The 25,440-nt window shown below is 42.5% G+C and overlaps 1 protein-coding gene across 3 annotated transcripts in view; it reads left to right on the top strand.

Annotated features, from left to right (window-relative positions):
* Positions 1-25,440, top strand: part of BLM (BLM RecQ like helicase) — a 91,229-nt gene that overhangs the window by 42,111 nt on the left and 23,678 nt on the right. For all 3 annotated transcript variants that reach the window (XM_047735604.1, XM_047735606.1, XM_047735607.1), the window contains 7 exons: positions 803-921; positions 1,798-1,911; positions 5,033-5,131; positions 5,333-5,481; positions 16,457-16,563; positions 18,858-19,018; positions 24,916-25,111. In XM_047735604.1, the coding sequence (XP_047591560.1) occupies positions 803-921; positions 1,798-1,911; positions 5,033-5,131; positions 5,333-5,481; positions 16,457-16,563; positions 18,858-19,018; positions 24,916-25,111 (945 nt within the window). The remainder of the gene's footprint in view (positions 1-802; positions 922-1,797; positions 1,912-5,032; positions 5,132-5,332; positions 5,482-16,456; positions 16,564-18,857; positions 19,019-24,915; positions 25,112-25,440) is intronic.

Genomic DNA, 25,440 nt, shown 5'->3' on the forward strand with positions numbered 1-25,440 from the left:
ATAGTTCAGAACCAAAAACAAAGTCTTAGAAACGCCTGGCACAGGCTTCTACTATCAGTGGACGTGGGAGAGTTGAAAATTAGAGACGGATCATTTTCGGTAGCATTTAACGTGTATTGATTGTCTTACCATTTTGAATTCGAGTTACACGGAGAGACGGGGGTACGTCTCAGGGTGTCTTTTTCTTCATATTCTGTTAGTATACCCCAGTGTAGTTCTACCCTTCTTTTATCTCAAAGGAATATTGGGAACATTCCCTTATTGATAAGAGTACGGGAGTCAAAGCGTGGGTATTTAGCGTTTGACAGGTTCATGCTAGTTTAAAAAAGTAAGATCCTACAAGTGTTTTCTGATCATCTAAGAAGTGTTAAACCATGGTCCTAAGTGATGTATATTTTATCACATTTTAAGTCTTTAAAAATTAAATGTTATACCAGGTAATTATTTTCATCCTAACACTGTGATAGAACACCCCTTTTACAGTGTTTGGATTTCCCAAGTAGATTTTTAAAGCAATTCTATTGCCTCTAAGTTCCCTGCCCTGATTCGTGCTTTTGCATTCATGTAAGCCTACACGAGATGGCCTAAAAGGTAATTTTCACACATTTAAATTGTCTAAATATTTAAATTGTCTAAATATCATTCAGATATGGCAAATTGTTGGCACGGTGCCGAATGTCACTTGGTGTCCTATTAGTTGATTGCTTTTAAATATTACTGTATGATTTAGTTCGTAACTTTTGCCTTCATGCTCTCAAGATTGAACCTGACAGGTTTTGCGGGGGGGGTTTTGTCCTTTCAGGAGGTGGTAAAAGTCTGTGTTACCAGCTCCCTGCCTGTGTCTCTCCTGGCGTCACAATTGTCATTTCTCCCTTGAGATCACTCATAGTAGATCAAGTCCAAAAGCTGACTTCCTTGGATGTAAGTTAAAATGCTACCAATTACAATAAAAAATACTAATAAAGACATAAAAATAATTGTATTTCAGTACTCTGAGTAACCTTTTTCATAAAGTAGTTTGTGAGTTGCAAACATAAAGCACAGCAGTTTCATTAAGTTGTACAAGTCTTTGAAAATTCCAATACAGATAACCTTCTGTAGTTCAGTCTGATTTTATTCTAGAAAAATGTAATTTAGCAAGAACCTTTAACCTATATTTTCCTGATGTGAATTTCTTTTACTAATATGAACGGATTTCTTTTCTTATTACTGCGAGATCACCACAGTTCCCACTCTCTTCACATCTTAAAATGCGTACACAGGAGCACCCCCACACGGGCGTCCTTTTTCCTCTTGGCCGAGGTTAAGAACGTATATGAATGTATTCTGCCAAATCCTGATTTTTCAAGGTTATGAGCTCCCACCCCTCAATAAGACCGCTGGTTTGATTTTTCTTCCAAAGAATGTGTTTATGCAGTGCCCATCCCCTGTGGCCCATCAGGCCTGATGCTACTCTCATCATCCCTGAGCTTTAAAACGCTGGAGATACCTTTGCCCAAACTAAAATGAGCCATACGTCAGGACGCGGCACTCTTGGGTACTGAATTCATATTTATCTTATTTATAGATATGAAAAGCAAAAGCAGTAAAGAAAAGGGGATAAAAGAGAAGGAAATAAATAATGGGAATATTTTGAGTTAAGGCTAAGTTCTTTTTTTTTTTTAAATATATGCTAACTACTTACTTCCACTGCACTGAGATTGTCTTCCCTTTGACCCAGTTTTGATATATGACTTCTGAAACATTTATAGAGACTGAGGATACGTCTGTGCTTAAGTTTGCTACTTTTGTGCTTAGATCCCAGCTACCTATCTGACTGGTGATAAGACTGACTCAGAAGCCACAAGTATTTACCTGCAATTATCCAAGAAAGACCCAATTATAAAACTTCTGTATGTCACTCCAGAGAAGGTATGTATTGATACTGTTATTTTAAAATATGGTATTAAAGCTGTGTTAGAAAAACAGCCCAAGTCTGCCTCCTGAGGAGGGAAAAACCCAGTCTTCCCCCCTCTTGTTTTCTCCTCTACCATCACATAGAGTGTTTTCAATCCTGGTGACCAAATGTGTGGACTTTTTCCTCGTTCTGAGCAGCTCTCTGTGACCCCAGCAGGGGGTCCCTCAGTGTCACTCCATGCTGACGGTGTCTGCATGGAGATAGCATCCGATCCCATGGGTTAAGAGCTTGGCCCCTCAAGATGGTTCCCACCCTTCTTTAGATGCCAGCAGCAAGTTGAAGGTCCCCAGGTTACCCATAACTTCTGTCCGATGTGGCTAACAAATCAGAGGTTCCCATGACCCCCCTCCTCAGGTTCGATTGGTGTACTAGAGCGGCCCGCAGTACTCAAGGGAACACTTCACATTTACCAGCTTATTATGGGATGTGATAAAGGATGCAGATGAACCGCCAGAGGAGGGAGACACAGGACAGGGACTAGGTTGGTCCCGAGCGCAAGAGCTTCTGTCCTCGTGGCGCTGGGATGCCTGACCCTCCACATGTGGACATGTTCACCAACCTGGAAGCCCGCCAAACCCCCAACTCTGGGGGTTTTATGGCTGCCTCATGTCGGCAAGATCATTTCCAGCCCCTCTCCCCTCTCTGCAGGATGGGGTGCTCCTGAGAATTCCAGGCTTCTGATCGTGGCTCGGTCTCTCTGGTGAGCAGCCCTCACCCAGAATCACTGCCCCAGAACAAAAGATGCTCCTGCTGTTTTTAACACTTAAGAATTTAGAAGGGCTTTAGGAGCCCTGCATCAAGGATGGGGTCAGAGACAAATATTAGAACCAGGGAGGCTTCTGTTCTTATCAGTTAGCAAATTACAAAGGTTTCAAGAGCTCTGTGCCAGGAACTGGAAGCAGAGACCAGTATATTTTTCTATTATCTCATTAAAGCCCACTAGAATACATAATATTTTTAGATTCTTGACATAATCTTTTTTAATAAAGATTTTATTTATTTATTTATTTGAGGGAGAGCACGAGCAGGGGGGAGGGGGAGAGGGAGAAGCAGACTCCCCACTGAGCAGGGAGCCTGCTCAGTGGGACTCAGTCCCAGGACCCTAGGATCATGACCTGAGCCAAAGGCAGACTCTTAGCCAACTGAGCCACCCAACCGACTGAGTCATTGACATAATTTCTGATACGCAGTATAGTACAAGAATTCCTGTATTACTTTTACCCTGAAACCCTAATGGTAACACTTCATTGTAACTGCTTTATTGTTCTCTCTCTTTACTTTTTTCCTAAAATAGTTGAGAGTAGGTTGCAGACATGCTCTCCCTTTCAACCCTAAATACTTCACTGTGCATTTCCTAAAAACAAATTCCAGGGTGCCTGGGTGGCTCAGTCAGTTAAGCATCTGCCTTTGGCTCAGGTCATGATCCTGAGGTCCTGGGATGGACACCGCATCAGGCTCTCTGCTTAGCGAGGAGCCTGCCTCTCGCTCTGCCTGCTGCTCCCCCTGCTTGTGTTCTCTCTCTCTGTGTCAAATAAATAAAGTCTTTAAAAATAAATAAATAAAACAAATTCTCTTGCATAACCTCAGAACAATCATTAAAATGAGAAAATTTTTACTGATACAGTACAATGGCTTAATCGGTAAACCTCATTCCAGTCTCACTAGTTGTCCCAGTAATGTCCTTTATAGCAAAAGAAGATCCTGGATTATGCATTGCATTCGGTTGTCATGTCTCTTTAAGGTTTTTCTGTCTCTCATGATTTTGACAAATTGTGAAGAGTAAAGGCCAATTGTTTTAAGGACTGTCCCTCAATTCGAATGTATCTTCTGTTTTCTCATGATGAGGTTGATGTTACTCGTCTTGGCAGGAGTATCACAGAGGTGGTGACATGTTCTCGCATCCGAGTGGGAGGCACCGGATGTCTGTTCCTTCTGTTACCGGTCTTGTTAGTTAACTTTGATCACTTGGTTGAGGTGATGTCTGTCCAGTTTCTCCACTACAAAATTCCCTTTTTTGTCTTCGTTGCGATTACTATAATAATTACAAAAATAAAGGTACATTTTGGCTTTTGCAATTGGCGGGTATGCTGCTGTGGGATACTCTGAGACTGGGTAAGTATCCTGTTACTCATCAGACTTACCCAAGAGAGTTTTTATCATCCATTGATGACTCCCTGTCAGTGTTTACTATAATGGATGCCAAATGATGATTTTTCTGACTTAGCTGGCGTTCTCTTATGATGAAGAGCTTTCCCTTTTATCTACTTCTATATTTATATCAACTTAAAGTGATGGGTTCTTAATTTGTCAGGGGGCTATCATCAGTTCTCATTGTTTATTTGGATGTTCTAATTGTCCTAGATTTGGCTGGTAGAAGAGTTCCAACTCACTGTTTCTGTGTCCTTTTGACATGTCCCTGTCTAGATATGGATGCCAGGTTTTGCCATTGCCACTGGGACATCATTGCTTCTAGGCCCTGTATAGACAGAACCATGAAATACATACATACATACAAGTGTCGCCACCCCCCAAATAGCATGCCCTCCCACAACATACATCTGTAACCCTGTTACCAGCATAAATGTGTGGTGAACCTCAGGTATATTGAGGCAGAAAAAATGCTTTAGAACCACTGACCTAATACATAATTGCTTGCTAAATGGGGGTGAATATTCTAGAGGGTCTCATTCAGAATTTTCTATTACTTCTGCCAATTTTCTTCATACATTGAAGTAAGAACTTCTTTTATATGGAGGTTTTATTTATTTTTTTTTTAAAGATTTTATTTATTTATTTGACAGAGAGAGATCACAAGCAGGCAGAGAGGCAGGTAGAGAGAGAGGAGGAAGCAGACTCCCCGCTGAGCAGAGAGCCCGATGCGGGGCTCGATCCCAGGACCCTGAGATCATGACCTGAGCCGAAGGCAGAGGCTTAACCCACTGAGCCACCCAGGCGCCCCTATATGGAGGTTTTAATACAGCTTACGTTGTAGTGAAACTTAAAGACAACAGAGCCCTTAAGGTGATGTGGTGTTTAAATGTTTTCAGATCTCTCATGAATACATTTCTGCTCTAGGTCTGTGCAAGTAATAGACTGATTTCCACGCTGGAGAATCTGTATGAGAGGAAGCTCTTGGCACGTTTTGTCATTGATGAAGCACATTGTGTCAGTCAGGTAAATACTGGTTTATGTGACTTGAAATCTCAATACATACTACCAATAGGATATGTATTTTCAGAATAGAGGGAAATCGGTAACTTACTCTTCTAGCTCGCTGAAGAATACAGTGGTTCTCAGTACAGTGAGCAGTGTTTTCTCTTTATGTAAGGAAGATCCAGACAGTCTGAAAAGCAGTATTTTTTTTTTTCCAACTAGTGGGGACATGATTTCCGCCAAGATTACAAAAGAATGAATATGCTTCGCCAGAAGTTCCCTTCTGTTCCAGTGATGGCCCTTACCGCCACAGCTAACCCCAGGGTACAGAAGGACATCCTCACTCAGCTGAAGATTCTCCAGCCTCAGGTGTAAGTTGCTGAAAGTCCTGAATTAAAACACCCCGGGGGCAGTGATTCCCGGATTGCTGCACAGGAGAATCACAGACTGAGCTTTGAAAACCCCGAGGCACAGATTGCACTCTGTCATTTAGATCAGAATTTGGGGGGCTGGGAGCCGTTATGTTTCTAAAAAGTCCCCAAGTGACTCCAGTGTGCAGCGAAATATGGGAACCAAGCCCTACTGGCTTTTTCCTTACTAAAATTAAAGCTCTATCTGCATAGCTATTTTGGAAGTAGGGATAAAGTATGCGCTGTACCTGATAACTCTAGGAGGTCCCAGGAGCAAATTAGCTTGTGTTTATCTGATTCCGGCTCCTGTACATCCTAGAGCGTACATCAGGAAGTGAACAGATGACCCTGCTCTGTCGTTTTCCCCTGAAGAGCCACTTAATCCAAGATGCTGAAACCCATCCAGAAAGGATGTGTAACAGCTTTTATACTTTGTTTTCATCTCAACAGCAAAGTGCTTCTTCTTGCCACCAAATCCATAATTACTCGTAACAGAAACTGCTATAAAGGAGTAGCCTCGCATATCTGGGTTGTACTGGATTGTTCTTCCCATGAGTTGGTAGAGGCGGGTACATTCTCTCTCTGATAGATTCACTCGCTCAGCAGATACTTACTCAACAGCTGCTGTGTGCCAGTGAAAATACTTCTCCCTTCTAATTTATCAGGGGTGCTTTGAGTTTGAGGAATGCCTGAAGAAATGACTGAAGTGTTGGAGTGAAGGGTTAAGGCACGCCTTTTGTTCATTTGGAAATACAGACCGTAAGCTGGCTCTCTAAGTATTGTCAGTAAAAACAGCAGCCTCGTTCTGCAGGTTACAGGAAGAACCGAAAGTGCCACATGAAGGATATGGGGGAGCATGAGATTAAGACAGCTACAGGGACCTTTGCAGATTAAACTGGCATTCTTGAGTGCACAAATTTTTGAGTCCTCAGAATTTTCTCTGTGAAATCCCAAAATTTGAAATGGAATATTCTACTTTATTTTTTTTTTATTTTTTTTTTTTTAGATTTTTATTTATTTATTTGACAGAGAGAGATCACAAGTAGACGGAGAGGAAGGCAGAGAGAGAGGAGAGGGGGAAGCAGGCTTCCTGCTGAGCAGAGAGCCCGATGCGGGACTCGATCCCAGGACCCTGAGATCATGACCTGAGCCGAAGGCAGCGGCTTAACCCACTGAGCCACCCAGGCGCCCGGAATATTCTACTTTAATCCCACATGCAGAAGGGTGTTTGTGTAGAATTTGGGGGTGGGGGAGATTTCGCTTCCATAATTGATATACTTCATAACATTATATTTAAGTGTCATATTATGCTTTAGGTTCTAGTGAATAACCTACATGCTAGAAATTCACTTCTGTAAGTACTGCACTGATCTGTGGGAGCCTTTCTTTTTAATAGGCAATGTTTTTAGCTTTTTTCCATTAAATTTATGCCAGATGCAGTCTACTCCTTCTTTTAGGCCAGTCATATTAATTACCAAATGCACATAGTTAAAAGAAATTATATAAATTCAGTTCACCTTTTGAATAATTTTTTCTAAGTACGGAATTTGTCGCTTTTGTTTGAGTAAACATTGCTCATATGCATTCAGAGACAGACACCTTTAAAAATCTTTTCCTAGTCATGTGAGGAGATCAGCCTGGAAAAGCAATAGATTGTACATTTCCTGAGTCTAGCATGTGGCACCCTGTGCATAATTGGCACTCAGTGAGAATGAATAAATGGAACATATGGAGGAATTTTGGTAAATGTGGGTAAAATATGAAAATTTGGGCAACTCTGTTGATTCCTTAATATATTTGGTATTTCTATATTTGGGAGAGTTTAAATCTCTTAGTGGAAGTAAAAGATTTTAACAGACTCTTTCTGGTACATTTTTTTCCTGATCTCTTTTGCCAATCGGCCCTTGTTTGGATTAAATTTACCCAGCTGCTGCTGTGTCATGGGCAGGTGAAGGCAGGTCTCCCTAGGGTTGGAGCCTGGCCCACGTGTTCCTCTCTTACAGCTGCTCTGTGCTGATCTTCTTCTTCTTTGGGAAACACGAGGGTAGATAATAAAATAGAGATTTTATTCCTTTTCCTTAGGACCTTAAAATATAAACTGAGAAAGAGGAGACAGACTTATAGACAGCTGATACAACAGTGTAGCGTAATACGGTAGTAGCAGGAGCTGACAGTTACATTTTTAGCCTATAGGATGTTCCAGGCACTATTCTTGACCTTTTATGTATATGAACTCATTTCTCCACCCAAAAGGCTTATGAGGTAAGTACTCCTATTTTCCTCACTTTGGAATGAGGAAACAGAGGCACAGAGAAGTAACTTGAACAAGGTCATATGCTTTGCAAATGATGGAGGGAGGACTTAAACCCAAACAGTCTGGTTTCAGAACCCTTTAAATACTTTTTAATAAGTTGCAGAATGAAGTAAGTGGTAATTAGAGATGTAAATTATGACTGCAGGAACTCAGGAAGGCAAGACTGACGATAACCCAAAATAACAACTGGTTGTTAATGAGGAGGGGTCGGATGGGGTTTTATATGGGAAGCAGGCTTTTTAGGCTGAGGAGTCTTTTTTGTAAGCAGCTACATTGAGATATAGTTTACATACCTTAAAATGCACCTTTTTTTTTTTTCTAAAGATTTTATTTATTTATTTGTCATAGAGAGAGAAGCGAGAGCGAGCACAGGCAGACAGAGTGGCAGGCAGAGGCAGAGGGAGAAGCAGGCTCCCTGCCAAACAAGGAGCCCGATGTGGGACTCAATCCCAGGATGCTGGAATTATGACCTGAGCCGAAGGCAGCCACTTAACCAACTGAGCCACCCAGGCGTCCCAAAATGCACCTTTTTAAAGTGTGCAATTCTAGGATTTTTTTTTTTTTAGTGAATTCACAGTGTTGTGCAATCCCACCCCTACTTTTAGAACATTTCTGTCTCCCTTAAAAGAAACTCCATACCCATTAGCAGTTCCAACTATCCCCCCACTTCCCCAGACCTAGACAACCACTGATCTACTTCGTGTCTTTATATATTTTTGCCTAAACTGGGCATTTCATATAAACAGAATTTTAGGAGTGCCTCTGTGGCTCAGTGGGTTAATCCTCTGCCTTCGGCTCAGGTCGTGATCTCAGGGTCCTGGGATCGAGTCCCACATCAGGCTCTCTGCTCAGTGGGGAGCCTGCTTCCCCCTCTTTCTCTGCCTACTTGTGATCTCTTTTTCTGTGTCAAATAAATAAATAAAGTCTTCAGAAAAGAAAAACAAAACAAAACAGAATTTTACAGGACGTGGCCTGCTGTGGCTGGCCTCTCACGTAGCGCACGTGTCCACAGTTCATCTGCGTCACAGCGTGCGACAGTACTTCATTCTGTTTCAGTGACAAAAAATACGCCATCGTATGTGTACGCTCTGCATTTTATTCATTCATTTATCATGTGGTGGCATTTTGAGTTGTTTCCATTTTGTGGCTGTTATACTTAGGAATACTTACATGAGCCTTTGTGTCTAAGTTGTCACATAGGGGCTTTCGTTTCTCAGGGACATCTGTCCGGCAGGGGCGTCATCGGGCCATGCAAACTGCAGGCGGTTTTCCAGAGCAGCGGCAGCATGCAATGTGTGAGGGTTGTGGTTTCTCCCTGTCTGCTCCAACTCGTGTTACCGTGTGCCTCTTTGGTTATACTCATCCTTGTGGGTTGAAGTGGTGAGGATGGCACTTTCACGGGTGGAGAGTGAGGATTCGGGGCTGGAGTTTTGGGCATCAAAGTACAAATTGGTTCCAAGGAACGGATGATAATTCATGGGGTGAGTGGAGAGACCTGGAGAAGGGCTGGCCCTGGGCAGGCAGGTCGACGCCCAGTCGCGGGGATCTTGCATTTTGCGATGATAAAGTGTCTGGACTTCGTCCTGTGGGCAGCGTGGCTGGAAGTGGCTTGACCTGAACCCTACGGTAGAGTGATCATGCTGGCAGTGAAACAGAAGGTAGAGCAGAGGAATGAGAGATCGGAGGCCAGACAGCCCCGAGCGTTCTAGGAGATGGTGACGATGGTGGCAGCAGCAGAGGATACAGGGGACCGGGTGGAGGGAAGACACAGCTGAATCCAGGAGACTGATGGCGTAAGAAAGGCAGACATCGTGGAAGTTTCTGTGTACAGTTTCTGGTGCGGGTGACCACCGCCACTGACCATAATTGGACGTGCAGGAAGGGAGCAGGGGTGGAGGAGTGGGTAATGAATTTGATTTTTAGCTCAGTGGTACGGGGGATGTTTAAGGGGTGGGTGGGGATGGTCATGGCCTCAGTCTTCCTGCTTTTTGTGGTCATAGGGGCCTCCTGAAAGGATTTTGGAAAACCATACCCCTTGTGTGTTTCTAACCTAACACCAGAAATTTTTCAGCATGAGTTTTAAGTAAAGAGAATGTGATCTGTGGTAAATAACATTTTTTAAATAAAATTGTTACTTGGCCCTTTTAAATGTCTCCAGTAGAATATAAATATAATGGAAATTTTGTACCTCCTTTCTCTCACTTAAAAAACACATTAAAAATTGTTAACTTTATCTTCAAAATTTTCTTTAACAGATAGTTCACATCTTTCCTTTTTCTCTGTGAACTCCTATTTCTCTTTCAGTTTCCCCACAGATTTTTATCCTAAGGCAGTATATTTTTATGCATGAAGTCTTGTTGGTTAATCTACTATACTTACCTGCAAGAAAATAGATGCATAAATTAAAAGTTGTTTTTTTAAATTTCCCATACCAAAATTTTCTTCCAGATCGAACTATTATAATCATTAGTTTATATAACTGGTCAGAATAGTTTAACCATATTTTTCAAATTTTAGCATACATTTTGATTGGGAATGTGTAATTTTATGAGATAGGACTTCTTTCAGCTAGCTGATACAACATTTGTTTTGACAAATCAAAACAGCTCGTATTTCTTATTTTTATAGAATGTGAGCATTGAGAACCGTTGCTCACAAAAACATGTAGATGGGAATGGAAAGCATTTATTATAACAGTAACACTCAATTATTTGAATTTTTCCTGACGTATATGCCAAAATTACATAATGCTCTGTCATCAAAAATTATTTTTAATGATCTGTCAGCTGACAACTCAAATCCTTTCAATTTTGTGGAAAGTGAAGAATTGTAAACTACTTGACTGGCAAAAATAAGTCAGATCATTAGTTACTCACTTTACTTTTTCTGGGAAACATGCTATAAAAAAATACTTTACCAGGACTTTTCTAATGACCATTAAATATTCTTGTTCCTGGGCGCCTGAGTGGCTCAGTAGGTTAAGCATCCAGCTCTTGGTTTTGGCTCAGGTCATGATCTCAGGGTTGTGAGTTTGAACCCCACATCAGGCTCTGCGCTGAGCATGGAGCCTACTGGAAATTCTCTCTCCGTCTGCCTCTCCCCCACCAATTAATCAATCAGTCAATCAATCAGTATTCTTGTTCCTCTTTCACTGAAATACATCTTGTATCCTTTACATTCAGAAGAGTTGGGGAAATCAAAATGCTGTTAGTTTCAGTACACTTTGCTGAAACATTTTTAACATTATATATAATTTATATTATATAACAAATATAATTGATATTTTATATTAATATATAATTAATATATTATAATATTATTACTATATTACATATTATAAATCTAAGGTATTTTTATTGTGGGATATGCTTTTAAATAATAGTTTTATCAAAATTTTGTGGCTACCAGTTAGCTCTTTCAAATACTGGGACGTGACTTCTATATAACTTGGTTGGCCAAGCCAGCGTTTGTTGCCAAACCCATCACCTAAATTAAACTTACTTTCATTTATTTAAAAGGAAAATTCTGACTTTCTCAATCCACGTAAACTGTGTGGTACACATCCCCATGACAACTATCTCAGTTTCAGAAGCAACAAGAGCTGAGCACAAATTGATTCCATTTCCTGACACATCACTTAAAATGACATATGAGTTTGACACCCTAGACCTAATCATAGTTACCATGTTAATGTCAACTGATAAAGTGCTCCCTAAGTGAAGTTACCTTGGAGTCTCAAGCTTTTTTAAAAATAAGATCTTTATTTTTAAAATAAGATATTTAGGGGCGCCTGGGTGGCTCAGTGGGTTAAAGCCTCTGCCTTCGGCTCAGGTCATGATCCCAGAGTCCTGGGATCGAGCCCCGCATCGGGCTCTCTGCTCAGCAGGGAGCCTGCTTTCTCCTCTCTCTCCCTCTGCCTGCCTCTCTGCCTACTTGTGATCTCTGTCTGTCAAAAAAAAAAAAAAAAAAAAATCTTTAAAATAAGATATTTATTTATCAATAAAGAGATACAATTTGGGTGCCTGGCTCGCTTAGTCGGTAGATTGAGACCCTTGATCTCCAGGTGGTGAGTTTGAGCCCCACATTGGGCATGAGCCTACTTAAAAAAAGAGAGAGAGGGAGATAAATGACACATCATAAAATTCAACCATTTAAAGGTTAGCATTCAGGGGTTTTTTTTGTCTTCACAGAGTTATCCAGCCATCCCCCAAATCTAAGCATAGAACATTTTCATCACCCCAGAAAGAAACCTGGTACTCGTTCATGGTCACTCCCCATGTTCCCCTTCTCCTGTGGGATCGAGCCCCGCGTCGGGCTTCCTGCTCAGCCGGAAGCCTGCTTCTCCCTCTCCCACTCTCCCTGCTTATGTTTTTATCTTAAAAGAAAAATATTTGTTAATTCCAAACATCCTATTTTCCAACAGAACAGGTAAGACAAACTCTAAGCAACTGCTGACATTCTCAATGTAGCAAACTGTGTACAACCTGGTCCATGTGCTGGGGTTCAGTGGGCCTTTTGTAGTGAAGAGATCTGTTGTGGTTTTGAGTTTGAGATCGGTAATTTTATTTCCTAATGTCATGTCATTTTATTATTTTTAGTAATTTGTTTGACTAAGGTAATTAGGTAACATTTCTAAGGTGGTTTTTTAAAAGATTTTATTTATTTATGTGCCAGAGAGAGAGAGAGAACGCGCACATACAAGCATGGGGAGCAGCAGGCAGAGGGAGAAGCCGACTCCCGGTTGACCAAGGAGCCTGATGTGGGACTCGATCCTAGGACCCTGGGATCATGACCTGAGCTGAAGGCAGAAGCTTAACTGACTGAGCCACCCAGGCATCCCTAAGGTGTTTTTTTTTTTTAAATTATGACACAAATATTAGAAATTTTTCAGATGATGTGTCAGTTTTTGATAACTGCTTTATTGAGATGTAATCCATGTACCATACAATTCACCTGTTTAAAGGGTACAGTTCAGTGGGCTTTAGTGAGTTGTGTGACCATCACCACAATCAATTTTGGAATGTCTTCCTCACCCTGCAAAAACACCCAAGTCCAGTAGTAGTCACTCCCCCTCCCCCACATGCCTGCCTGCAACCACTAGTCTGCCTTCTGTAGACTTGCCTGTTTTGGCTATCTCATACAAATGAAATCATCTGACCCGTGGTCTTCTGTAACTGGCTTCTTCCACTTAACATGATGTTTTCAAAGTTTATTGCTGAATAATATTCCATTGTATGGGTGTGGCCCATTTTATTTTTTAGTGAGTATCTAGGTTGTTTCCATTTGGGGCTCTTATGACTAATGCTGAAATATATTTTCACACACAGGGTTTTGTGTGGACCTCCTCCTTCCCTTCTTGTGGGCATTCACATAAGAGTGGAAGTGCGTACTTGTTGGGTGACTGTTTTTCACCTTCTGCTGAATTGCCAGGTGTTTCCAAAGGAGCCATACTGTTTCCCATCCCCACGAGCAGAGTCGTGGGTTCTTATGCTACCTGCACTTGTTGTGGTCTCCTTTTTGACCCAGACTTTTTTTTTTTTAAATACATAAGACATTGTTCTGAAATTAAAACATGATGTAAAATGTAGGGAAAGGTAACAGGCCATTCTTGTCTATAGTCATTTCAGTGTTTGTATGGGTAGAGAGACTCATGCACCATTCCCAACCTAAGCCCAAAGTAACTCAACTGATTTTTAAGACCAGCTACATCAGGGCGCCTGGGTGGCTCAGTCGTTAAGCGTCTCCCTTTGTCTCAGGTCATGATCACAGGGTCCTGGGATCGAGCCCTGCATTGGACTCCCTGCTCAGTGGGAAGTCTGCTTCTCCCTTTCCCACTCCTGTCTGCTTGTGTTCCCTCTCTCGCTGTGTCTCTCTCTGTCAAATAAATAAAATCTTTAAAAAAAAAAAAAAAAAAGACCATCTACATCATTTGTATACCTGGGCAGTTCTTTTTATGCCATCATCCTGTCAGGACTGTGGTTTCCTTTGCTGCAACAGTGATTGTAAATAATTGACTGAGAACGATTGATCGAAATAGTCCATAGACGAATCAGTCTTTTTTCTACTGCCTTTTCTTGCCACAATCCGCTACGTGTTCCTCTGCCATTTCCAGCCCTAGAAGAGAGCTCTCAGTGTTTTGTGCATATAAATAGCATAAGAGGGATGGTTTCAAAGTGTTGGTTAGCAGACGTCTCACAAGACTCTTAGAGCAAGGACTCCTGTGACAGTAGCCAGCTCTGCAAGAAGCAGCATCATAAGGTGAAAAGCATCTCCACTGCCACCACTTTGCTCTCGGTGTGTCTGAAATCAGAATATCCCACCAAACATCAGCGTACTTCATGTCTCGTGTCACACTTTACTCCCAACAGAACTATGTAAAACCCTTAAAAGACATGAAGCCCTACCAAGGGTTTCTGGTACTTTGATTAAAGAAAGTTTCAGGGGCACCTGGGTGGCTCAGTCGTTTGAGCACTGGACTCTTGACTTCAGCTCAGGTCACGATCTCAGAGTCGTGGGATCGAGCCCAGCATCGGGCTCCACACTCAGTGTGGAGCCTGCTTAAGATTCTCTCTTTTCCTCTTCCCTCCCTCCACCCCTGCTTGTGCATGCACACTCTCTTTTTAAAGATTATTTATTTATTCATTTATTTAAGAGATAGAGAGATAGTGTGGGGGAGGTGAAGAGCAGAGGGAGAAGGACAAGCAGACTCCTCACTGAGCACAGAGCCCGACGCAGAAAGTCCACGTGAAAACAGAGAATCTGCCAGTTGATTCCTCTACAGCTATCTTTGCTCATGTAACTTTAGAAAGTCTTTGTGAACCCCTTGGGTACACATACCCCCATTTCAGGCACAGATTTATAAAGAAGTTGGACTGTGGTTTAGAACGCTAAGGTCTAAGCGGGGTGGCAGGGGCAGAAGTTGGGACAGATGGGGATGGGACTGGGTGCTGCTTAAACTGGCAAGTGAAGTCCCGAAAGAAGGTGATGTGGGGGAGAAAAGAAGAGCTGGACATTGGGGAGTGGTCCCGGGACCACTCAAGGAGTAAGCAAAGGAAGAAGATAAGGAGACAAGTTAGAGGAGCATGGTGGGGGCAAGTCTGTGGACTGTAACATGTCGGTGCTCGTAGCGGGTTTTTGTGAGGCTGGCCAACAGCGCGGAGTGATGGAGAGGTCAGAGTGAGGTCTTCACCAAGACCAGTGCGCTCCCCGCACTCGGCAAGAACATGACCACAGCGTTGCGTGGCCTTCTGACTTGCGTCGCAGTCCATTCACACGGACGCTGCCCTCCACACACAAGGCATTCTTCTGTCCTCAAACCAAATGAGTGTATCCTGCCGCTGGCAGCAAACCTGGACCCAACCAGCTTGGATTCAGGGACAAAGACAGAAAGCAAGTTGTTTTATTCCCCATCGTACTTCCCTCTGATCCCCAGCCCCCGTCCGTAGGCATCCTCCTTAACCATGGGTTATTATAGTTACAGTCTCTTTCTTTTCTTCCATCAACACAGGCACGGACTGTCTTTATGCCCTGACCTTAACTGTTACCTCTCCTTCCTGTGGAGATGTCAGAGCCAGGGGTTGGGATGGGGGTCTTTGCAGGGCCAAGGACCCTGTAACAATCCCCTCACCTTTCTTTAGGTGTTTTTTGCTTGTTTGTTTTAATTTTATTTATTTATTTATTTGACAGAGAGAGGGAGCACAAGCAGGGGGAACTGCAGGCAGAGGGAGAAGCAGGCTTTCTGCTGAGTGGGGAGCCCAATGCAGGACTGGATCCCAGGACCCTGAGAGCATGACCTGAGCTAAAGGCAGACGCTTAACCAACCGAGCCACCCAGACGCCCGTATTTAGTTTTAAAAGCCTAGATAGAAAAATGTGGGTGGAATGGTAACAGCAGAGGCCAGAATGGAGGTGCCAAGAATCGAAATTGGATGTGTGGTTAGTTGTTTGGGGGTGTAAGTGTCTTCTGAGAAACTTAATACTGGAGGGAAGGAAAGAGGTGAGGTGCCGGCCGCAGTGGAAGAGACTGAAACACAAGAGATGAAGGAATGAGGAAAAGCTCCCTAAGGAAGCGGGAGGGAGGAAGGGGGCCAGCCAGAGCAGAGGGCCAGCAGAAGAGGAGCATGTCCATCTCCGAGTCAGCCACATCCCCTCTGGGGCACAAAGCAGAGGACAGTGACCCATGATGTGGGTGTGCTAGCTCCCACTAGCACCCTGCCATCAGCTCTTCACATACGCAGTCAAAACTTGGGGACACCGATAGCCTGAAATGTGTGTTTTCTCTGATTTTCTTAATCTTTGGAATGTTTTATCTGTCTCTGCTTGTCAACCTCATCCTGGCGACTCTGCTTCCGACTCACCTGTCTTTCTACACATTCTCTTCTACAGCCCTCCTGACTCCTTGTCATCTCGTCCATACACATTCGCTCCTTATCCCCGTTCTGTCCGCGAGCCCTTCACCTGACTTCCGTTCCGGGGTTCTGATAGGCAAGCTGCCAGTGACCGTGTTCAGCTTGGGATGGCTTGGTAATTGGGTTGGCAAAGTGGAAAAGCAGTTTTCAATGTGTGAAGGTGGCTAAAACTATATTTTCTTATAATAACAAAATTTTATGTTTGGGACTTCTAGGTTCAGCATGAGCTTTAATAGACATAATCTGAAATACTACGTGTTACCGAAAAAACCCAAGAAGGTGGCATTTGATTGCTTAGAATGGATCAGAAAGCATCACCCACGTGAGTACAGCCATGTGACAGATTATGTCTAGAAGTAATAAATGTCTTTTTAGTACCACAATAGAATATATCAGTGTGCATATTAAACATTCCTTGTTATAATAGCACTAACTAGCTATTTATAGAACAGAATATTGCAACTCTCTCGATCCTGGAAATTATAAAATCACATTTGGTTTGATAACAATAAACCCTAAGAAAAAAGTATATGAAATATTCCCTCCTACACACCCGTGTTATACTTCACGATTTCAGTGTCTCTTCTCTGGCTTCTGTTGGTATGAATTACACCGCTTTCTGTGTTATGGCCTTCTCCCAAGAGTGCCTCTGAGTTCTGTTAACTAAAATGAGATCCTCAAATGCCTGGTGGTTTTGCACGTAACCCCTTTTCTACTTCCCCATAGAGAGGTGTTTCTGTTAACCAAGTTAACCACCTCTGTTTCATTTTTTAAAAACTAGTATACAGGGGTGTCTGGGTGGCTCAGTGGGTTAAAGCCTCTGCCTTCGGTTCAGGTCATGATCCCAGGGTCCTGGGATCGAGCCCCACATCGGGCTCTCTGCTCTGCAGGGAGCCTGCTTCCTCCTCTCTCTCTCTCTCTCTGCTTGCCTCTCTGCCTACTTGTGATCTCTGTCTGTCAAATAAATAAATAAATAATCTTTTTAAAAATGTTTAAAAAAAAAACAAAACCAGTATACATGTTTGTGGGGCACCTGGCTGGCTCCGTTGGAGCAAGTGACTCATGATCTTGGGGTTGTGAGTTTGAGCCCCACGCTGGGTGTGAAAATCACTTTTTTTTTTTTTTTTTTTTTTTTAAGATTTACTTATTTGAGAGAGAGCACAAGCAGAGGGGAGGAGGGAGGCAGAGGGAGAAGCAGGCTGCCTGCTGAGCAGGGAGTGCAATGTAGGGCTTGTTCCCAGGACCCTGGCATTGTGACCTGAACCAAAGGCAAACGTTTAACCAACTGAGCCACCCAGGTGCCCTAGAGAGCACATTAACAAAAAGTCTTAAAAAAATGAGTATATGTATTTGAACAAATCAAACGATGATGGGGGATAGACCAAGAAGTCATCCACATTCTCCCTCCTAAGCCTCCTTCTCCCGGGCAGAGAACATAGATGGTTAGCATGTCTGTCTGTACCTTTGGCTCTGCCGCGAGCGAGGACTTTTTCTTTCATATCTTTCATTTTGTGATTCTCATAAAAGTACATATAACACGTGCTCACGAAGAGAACCGAGAAAGCAACAAGAAGAAAGAAGCAAAAGATAAACCTTACTTCCAGGCAAGTCACCATTACCGTTAGGGGTTTATTTCCTTCCAGCATTTGTGTGCATTTTTCTTTCCATTAGCATACTGTGTCTACAGTTTTTCTACCCTTAACCTGTTTTATATCTTGAGCATTTTCATGGGTTTTTAAAAGAATTTGGAATTCACTTAAAAAGTTTCAGTATATCTTATTTCATAATTCCTTTGCTAATTTCCTAATGTTGTCCATTAAGATTTTTCTAATTTTCAAAAGGAGAAACAAAACTGTTCGTAGAAGTCCTGTACCACTTTATTTCCTAGATTAGTTTCCTAGAAGGAAACTGAATCAAAAGCTCGGAGAATTTGTAAGACTGATACATACTGCTACACGCTTTCCGCAGCGTTCATGTAAGGTGCCCGCCCATTTTATAGCCCATGTGAAGTAGAGCCCAGGCTTCCTGCAGGTCCACCCCAGGAGTCATTCGGGGGACAGAACAAAAGGTCACGTCTTGTGGTTTCCAGTACACATGAGCTCCTTGCTTGAATTACTCTACCTGTGTGACCCCGCCCCATTATAAGTAGACTGTGAAGATCTGCTTATGGTTTGTGTATTTCTAAGAACATAATGAGGGCACCTGGGTGGCTCAGTTGGTTGAGCATCCCACTCTTGGATCTCAGTTTGGCACTTGATCTCAGGGCCGTGGGTTTGAGCCCCGCACTGGGCTCCACACTGGATGTGGAGTCTACTTTAAAAAAAAAAAAAAAAAGAATGGGCGCCTGGGTGGTTCAGTTGGTTGGGCAACTGCCTTCAGCTCAGGTCATGATTCTGGAGTCCCGGGATCGAGTCCCACATCGGGCTCCCTGCTCATCAGGGAGTCTGCTTCTCCCACTGACCTCTCTCCTCTCATGCTCTCTCTCATGCTCTTTCTCTCTCAAATAATTAAATAAAATCTTAAAAAAAAAGAAGAAGAAGAAGAACATAACGAAAATTGTGTTGTTATTTATGTTAAAGGCTCTCATGTCTCGATACCGTTTTGGTTTCTTGGCAGATGACTCTGGGATAATCTACTGCCTCTCCAGGCGGGAATGTGACACCATGGCGGACACTTTACAGAAAGATGGTCTTGCTGCTCTTGCGTATCACGCTGGCCTCAGTGACTCTGCCAGGGACGAAGTACAGCACAAGTGGGTTAATCAGGACGGCTGCCAGGTAACGTTTTTGGAATAAACAAAGGAAGTCATCTTTTTTCATATATGAACAAACTTGCACATGCCAGATGAGAACTGTTTTTACTTTAAAGACAGCAAACATCAAAATAAGACTGAAATTTAAAAACAGATCATTTTAAGGCTTTCTTAAGTTGCTTTTTCTTTCTTAAAAAAATTTTTTTTTATTTAGTTGTAATTTATTACAAGTTAAATTTATTATTAAAGTTAAATTTATTACAAGTTAAAATTCACCCTTTCAGAGTTTACAAGTCAGTGGTTTTTGGTGTATTCACAAGGTTGTGCAAGCTTCATCACTGTCTAATTCCAGAATATTTCATCATCCCAAAAAGAAACTCCGTACGATTTAGCAGCCACTCCCCAGTACCCTGCAGCCACTAGTGGAACCACTGCTAATCTGTCTGTATAGATTTTCCTGTTCTGGGCATTTCGTATAAATGAAATGACACATTATGGGTTCTTTTGTGACTCATTTCTCTTACTTAGCATAATGTTTTCAAGACATTGTGTATCTTGTTGTAGCATGTATCAGTCCTTCATTTATCTTTGGCTCCGGATAGCATCGCATGGTATGGCTGTATCCTCGTTTGTTACCCATTCATCAGTTGGTAGACATAGAGTTGCACCTGCTTTCTGGCTATTGGGAATAATGCTTCTGTGAACATCTGTGTACATGTGTTTGTATGAACATGTTTTCAGTTCTCTCAGATAGATACCTAAGAGTGGAATTGCTTAGTCATATGGTAACTCTCTGTTTAACTTTTTGAGGAGCTACCAAACTGTTTTCCAAAGCAGCTACAGAATTTTACATTTCTACCAGTGATGTATGAGGTTCCAGTGCCTCTGTCTTATTTCTACTTTTTATTTTATTTTACTTTATTTTTTTACTATATCTATCCTGGGGGATGTGAAGTGACATCTCATTGTGATTTTAATTTGCATTTCCCTAATAACTAATTGAGTTGAGATTTCTGAGGTGATAGATTTGTCACCCACATGGATCAAGAGGGAGGAAGCTAAGAACACTCTAGGCTTCCTGTACGGTGACAGGTGCCAGTGTTGGATAGATCTCTCTAAATACAAGGATGAATTTGAGAAAAACAGCTAATAACTTTTTTTTAGCCTGTGAAGTTTTCAATTAACAAAAAGAGAAATTATCCCGAAGATTCAAGGGAAAAATATCTCTCAAAATTATTTTGTAACAAAAAACAGGAGAAAATCTTAGAGGATATTAGCCTACTGTCCTTGGAAAGGTGTCAGAATACTCAGCATATATGAACTAGAAGTACTTTGCCATAAGAAGATCACAAGCTAAGAGGAAGGCACAAATTTTTTTTAAAAATGCAGTTTATCTAGATAAGAAAATGCACAAAAGGCAAAAAACAAGTAGAATCATTATCAAGACACAAATGGTTCAACTCAGTACAGACATCTGCATCAGTGAGGTAGTGAGTAACTTGAAAATGTCAGCCTAAGAATAATCATTGTATCCAAGAAAGAAACGAGGATGGCTGAAGCAGATACAGTAGTCTGATGTGTTCCAAATGAATCTATAACAAATATTTAACAAATTTAAAAGCATTATCTCAGAGTCACTGGGGGAAAACATACATGTGGACATAGTTCACCACTTTGGTTTACGGAGAGCTGAGAGAAATGATCCGCACAAAGATACAGAGGTAGGGTGCTCTATAAAAAGCAGGCAGGCCTGAGACCGTCTGATTAAATAGTAAAAGCAGGAACACACTGTCTTCAGAATCAAAGGAGGAAAGCTTGGGATTGAAGGATTCACAGCCAGCTCATTGTCACAGATGTTGGGCACAACAGAAAGGCACTTTCAGATAGATCACATCCAGAAATGTATCACCAGCGTATCTTGAGTCAAGTAATCACAGATGCCAGTCTTCACTAATTTGTATATTGCACGAAGCAAAATTCCAGTGTGGGGTTTTTTTTTTTTCCTTTGATAAACTTTTTCTAAAGTTTGCCTGGAAGAATATTCATGTTAAAGTAACTGAACGAATTTTGGAGGAAAATGAAAACACATGAACACTGGCTTTGCAGTCCATTACAGGCAGATCAGTGACACAGAAATCCAGAATTAGACAGGAAGACATATAAAACGGAGTACCTGGTTGGCACAGTCAGTTGAGCATCCAACTCTTGGGTTTCTTGATCATGAGATCAAGCCCCAAATAGGGCTCCGTACACAGGGCGGAGTCTGCTTGAGATTCTCCTGAAATAAATAAATAAATTTTTTAAAAAATAAAAAAGGTAAAAACAGTATGTGGCAAGGATGATGTTGAAAAATAATGAGGAGGGGCACCTGGGTGGCTCGGTGGGTTGAGCCGCTGCCTTCGGCTCGGGTCATGATCCCGGGTCCTGGGTTCGAGCCCCGAGTCGGGCTTTCTGCTCAGCAGGGAGCCTGCTTCCTCCTCTAAAAAAAAAAAAAAGAAAAAAAAAATAATGAGGAAAGGAGGATGATCCAACTAGTGGTACGCTTACCTGCTGGGGGGGAATCGTTTTGGATCTTCCTATCAAAATGAATCACAGGTAAGTAAAAATATTGGTATTTTTAAATGTATGAACTCTGGCTGGAAGAGAGCCTAAGCTTAAAAAGAGCTCGAAAGATTAAAAATCTAAATAACTAAACACTTCTATGTCGAACAAAATTAAAGGCAATAGCAAAGAACAAATAACTAAGGAAATAATGTCTTCTGCAAATAAAATATCCCAAAACTTCAATGAGAAAAACATAAGTCTCAAATAGTAAATTACCCCAGGCTATCAAGAGACGTCGAAAAGAAGGAGCCACAAAAGGCTAAGTAGAATTGTTTTTCACTGTGCAACTCTGCTAATTATTAAAGGAATCCAAACAAATTAGTGAGAGACCATTTTCACCTCTGTATTAGCAAACTTTTATTAACTGTGGGGGACAGTGCTCTAAGAGATGATTTCCTGCAATGCTCCTGAGAGCCTTTCTGGAAAAGAATATGGCAGACCGTTCAGGAGCCTCAGATCTGAAACGCATGCGTGGAATTTACATCAGTGTTTGTATGGGTTTTGGGGCTTTTTGTAATTGAAGTATACCTGGTGTATACAATATTATGTTACTTTCAGGTACACAGCAGAGTGACCTGACAACTCTGCATTATGAAATGCCTGCCATAATTGTACCAACCACTTAGAACCATACGAAGTAATTACAGTGTCATTGACTGTATGATAGCGTTATCTTTTTTTTTAAGATTTTATTTATTCATTTGAAAGAGACAACGAGAGAGGGAACACAGCAGGAGGAATAGGAGAGGGAGAAGAAGCAGGCTTCCCGCTGAGCAGGGAGCCTAATGTGGGGCTCGATCCCAGGACTCCAAGATCCCAGGACTCCAGGATGGTGACCTGAGCTAAAGGCAGACGCTTAATCACTGAGCCCCCCCAGGTGCCCTGATAGCGTTATTCTTAATAGTAAGTAGCCTGAATGTCCTGAGAGAGTGACTGGGTACATTATAATGAATTCCTGGCGTTGAAAATGGTTTATGGGGCTCCTGGGTGGCTCAGTGGGTTAAAGCCTCTGCCTTCGGCTCCCATCATGATCCCAGGGTCCTGGGATCCAGCCCCGAGTTGGGCTCTCTGCTCAGCGGGGAGCCTGCTTCCTCCTCTCTCTGCCTGCCTCTCTGCCTCCTTGTGATCTCTGTCAAATAAATAAAATCTTAAAAAAAAAAAAAAGAAAGAAAGAAAATGGGTTTATGAAGCGGGTGCCTGGTGGCTCAGTTGGTTAAGCCTCTCTCTGCCTTTGGCTCAGGTCATGATCCTGGAGTCCAGGAATCAAGCCCCACACTGGGCTCCCTGCTTAGTGGGAAGTCTGTGTCTCCCTCTGAGCCTCCTCTCATACTTTCTCTCCACTCTCTCTCAAATAAGTAAATAAAATCTTTTTTTTTTTTTTTAGTAAATCTTAAAGAAAATGGTTTATGAAGAATTTCATAATGATATGAAAATGTTCAGATGCCAGGGATAGAGAAACGTAGGGACAAATGGAACCTAAATGTGTGAAATCTCAGCTATAGAAAAGAAAATTGAGGAACACCTGGGTGGCTCAGTCAGTTAAGCGTCTGACTCTTGGTTTTGGCTCTCGGGTCGTGATATTGGGGTCTTGGGATCGAGCCCCACATTGGGCTCTGTGCTCAGTGCAGATACTCACTTTCTGTCCCTCCCCACTGCTTTCTCTAGCTCTCTCAAAAAAAAATACGTAAATCTTTAAAAAATTTTTTGAATAGAAAAATAAATGAGAAAAAAGGAAAAAAGCCAGTTCTTTTCAAGTTCTTTAAATCTTTACATATAGTATAAATGTTCTGTAATAGCCATGCACACATATATACATATCTGTATATATGTACATAAAACACTTTGATCAAAAATAGTTTAAGAAAATGGGTGCGTTTTTGTTTCTGTTTTCAGACTGACTAATCCTCACAGTCAAGGTATAATTATACAGTCACTGGACAACCTTGATCTTGTTAGACTTGTAAGATAGACTAAAACCTCATTGTTTTTCTCCACAAAGACATTATTATAGTCTGAAGTTTCAAAAGCATCACAGAAATAAGGAAGTAACAGCTTGACTAAGCCAGTTTTCCCAGTGACATAGAAGTAAAGGCTTTAAGAGGGGGTGTTGGCATTGGGGTCACCTCACTTGGAGCCCGCACTCTGCACCCGAACAGGGGAGCCGCACCCGCACCCCCACTTCTTGGAACGCAGCAGGCCTGCCGGCTGCCTCACCTCCCTGCACAGCCTCTCCACCTGCTCTCCACCACTAGAGGCTCCAGGAGACTTTCTCTTTTCCAAGGACACTTCCTTCCATCAAAGTGCCATAAATTTAGAGGGCTGATGAGGCCACAGCCATTCCCAGTGCCACCAAGCACGCCTGTTTGCTGGCCATGTTCTCCATGGCCTGCACTTGCTCACCCTCGTCCTCGGTCACCGAGACCATGTCCTCAGCCTCAGTCTGGCTGCCAGGTAGTTCCGCTGCTTTTGAAATACGTTCTTGCAGCCGCTATTTATTTTCTTGAACGGGGGGGGGTGGGGGGGAGGGTGTCTTGCAGCTTTATTTCTATAATAAAACTGGAGATGTAATGGTTTTGTCTGGGTTAATAAGTCCTATATTTGCAACTGAAATGGATCTTCTTGAAAATGATTTTTTTTTTAACTAAAAGCGGATTTATGAAGCTCCTGAAATTTAACTGTCACCTTTCCTGTCCTAAGTAATTTGCATAGGCCAATACCGCAGTCTGCAGTATTTTTTGTAGTAGAAGCACCTCTCAGACTTTTACCCACGTGAGTTCCAAGAAAAATTTCACAAGTTTTTCCTTTGAAATCAGCTGTTGAGGAAAAGGAGCCCGTGTGTGATCCGTCAGCTGCTCCCACTGGGAGCACAGATGGTAAGCACGGGGGCAGATGAGAATGCCATTGTCCCCAAAGCATCAGAAAAGCTGGCATTGGTGACATCTGGGAGCGAAAGTCCTGGGAACGCTCGTTTGTGACAGTGCCGTCATGCCTCCATATCAGCAACAGAAGAGAGCAAGCACTGGCCATCCCCCCAAGACATGATGGCTCTTGACTCTGGCCCCTTCCATGATGCCAGATCCCACGAGAAAGTACCTGCCGCCGCGAGCTCTTCTTCACCTTCTCGGACTTTCCTAGGATTGCAGATTATCCATAGGAAGACCTCACATTAGTCATCCTCAATAATGAGACCAAGTTAGGATACTAGATTGCGGGATAGAGTACACTTTAAAGCGGAGGATAGAGCTTTTCAAGGCGCCTGTTACTAAAATGTCCCTTTCCATCTGTTCTGAGCCTAAGAGGCATGTACTCTTTCCTCAGGTTATCTGTGCAACAATAGCATTTGGAATGGGGATCGACAAACCCGACGTGCGGTTCGTGATCCACGCGTCTCTCCCTAAATCTGTGGAGGGCTACTACCAGGAGTCCGGCAGAGCTGGGAGAGATGGGGAGACGTCGCACTGCCTGCTCTTCTACACCTACCACGACGTGACCCGGCTGAAGAGACTCATCCTGAGTAAGCCGAGCCCCGGGCCCCTGCGGTCTCCCGGGAGCGTCCGCTGCTGGCTTTCTTTAAATAGTTATACGAGCGTTACACAGGATTGTCATGTAAAATTCAAATGGTGTGGACGTGTGTATGTAGACATGGACACAGTGGAAAATGTCCAGACCATGCCTTGCACACAGTCTGGCCCTAGAAAGTCACTCCAGCTCTTGGCTTCCTGTGTAGCCTTCTAGATCCAACCTCTCCGTGCATGCTTGCATGTAACTTGTATTTCAAACATGCAGAAACGAATGGGAAAAAGAACAAACCCTCACATACCACCGGGTTCAGAAATACCCCCC

This window comes from Lutra lutra, chromosome 7 (assembly GCF_902655055.1).
Source record: "Lutra lutra chromosome 7, mLutLut1.2, whole genome shotgun sequence".
Taxonomy (NCBI): domain Eukaryota; kingdom Metazoa; phylum Chordata; class Mammalia; order Carnivora; family Mustelidae; genus Lutra; species Lutra lutra.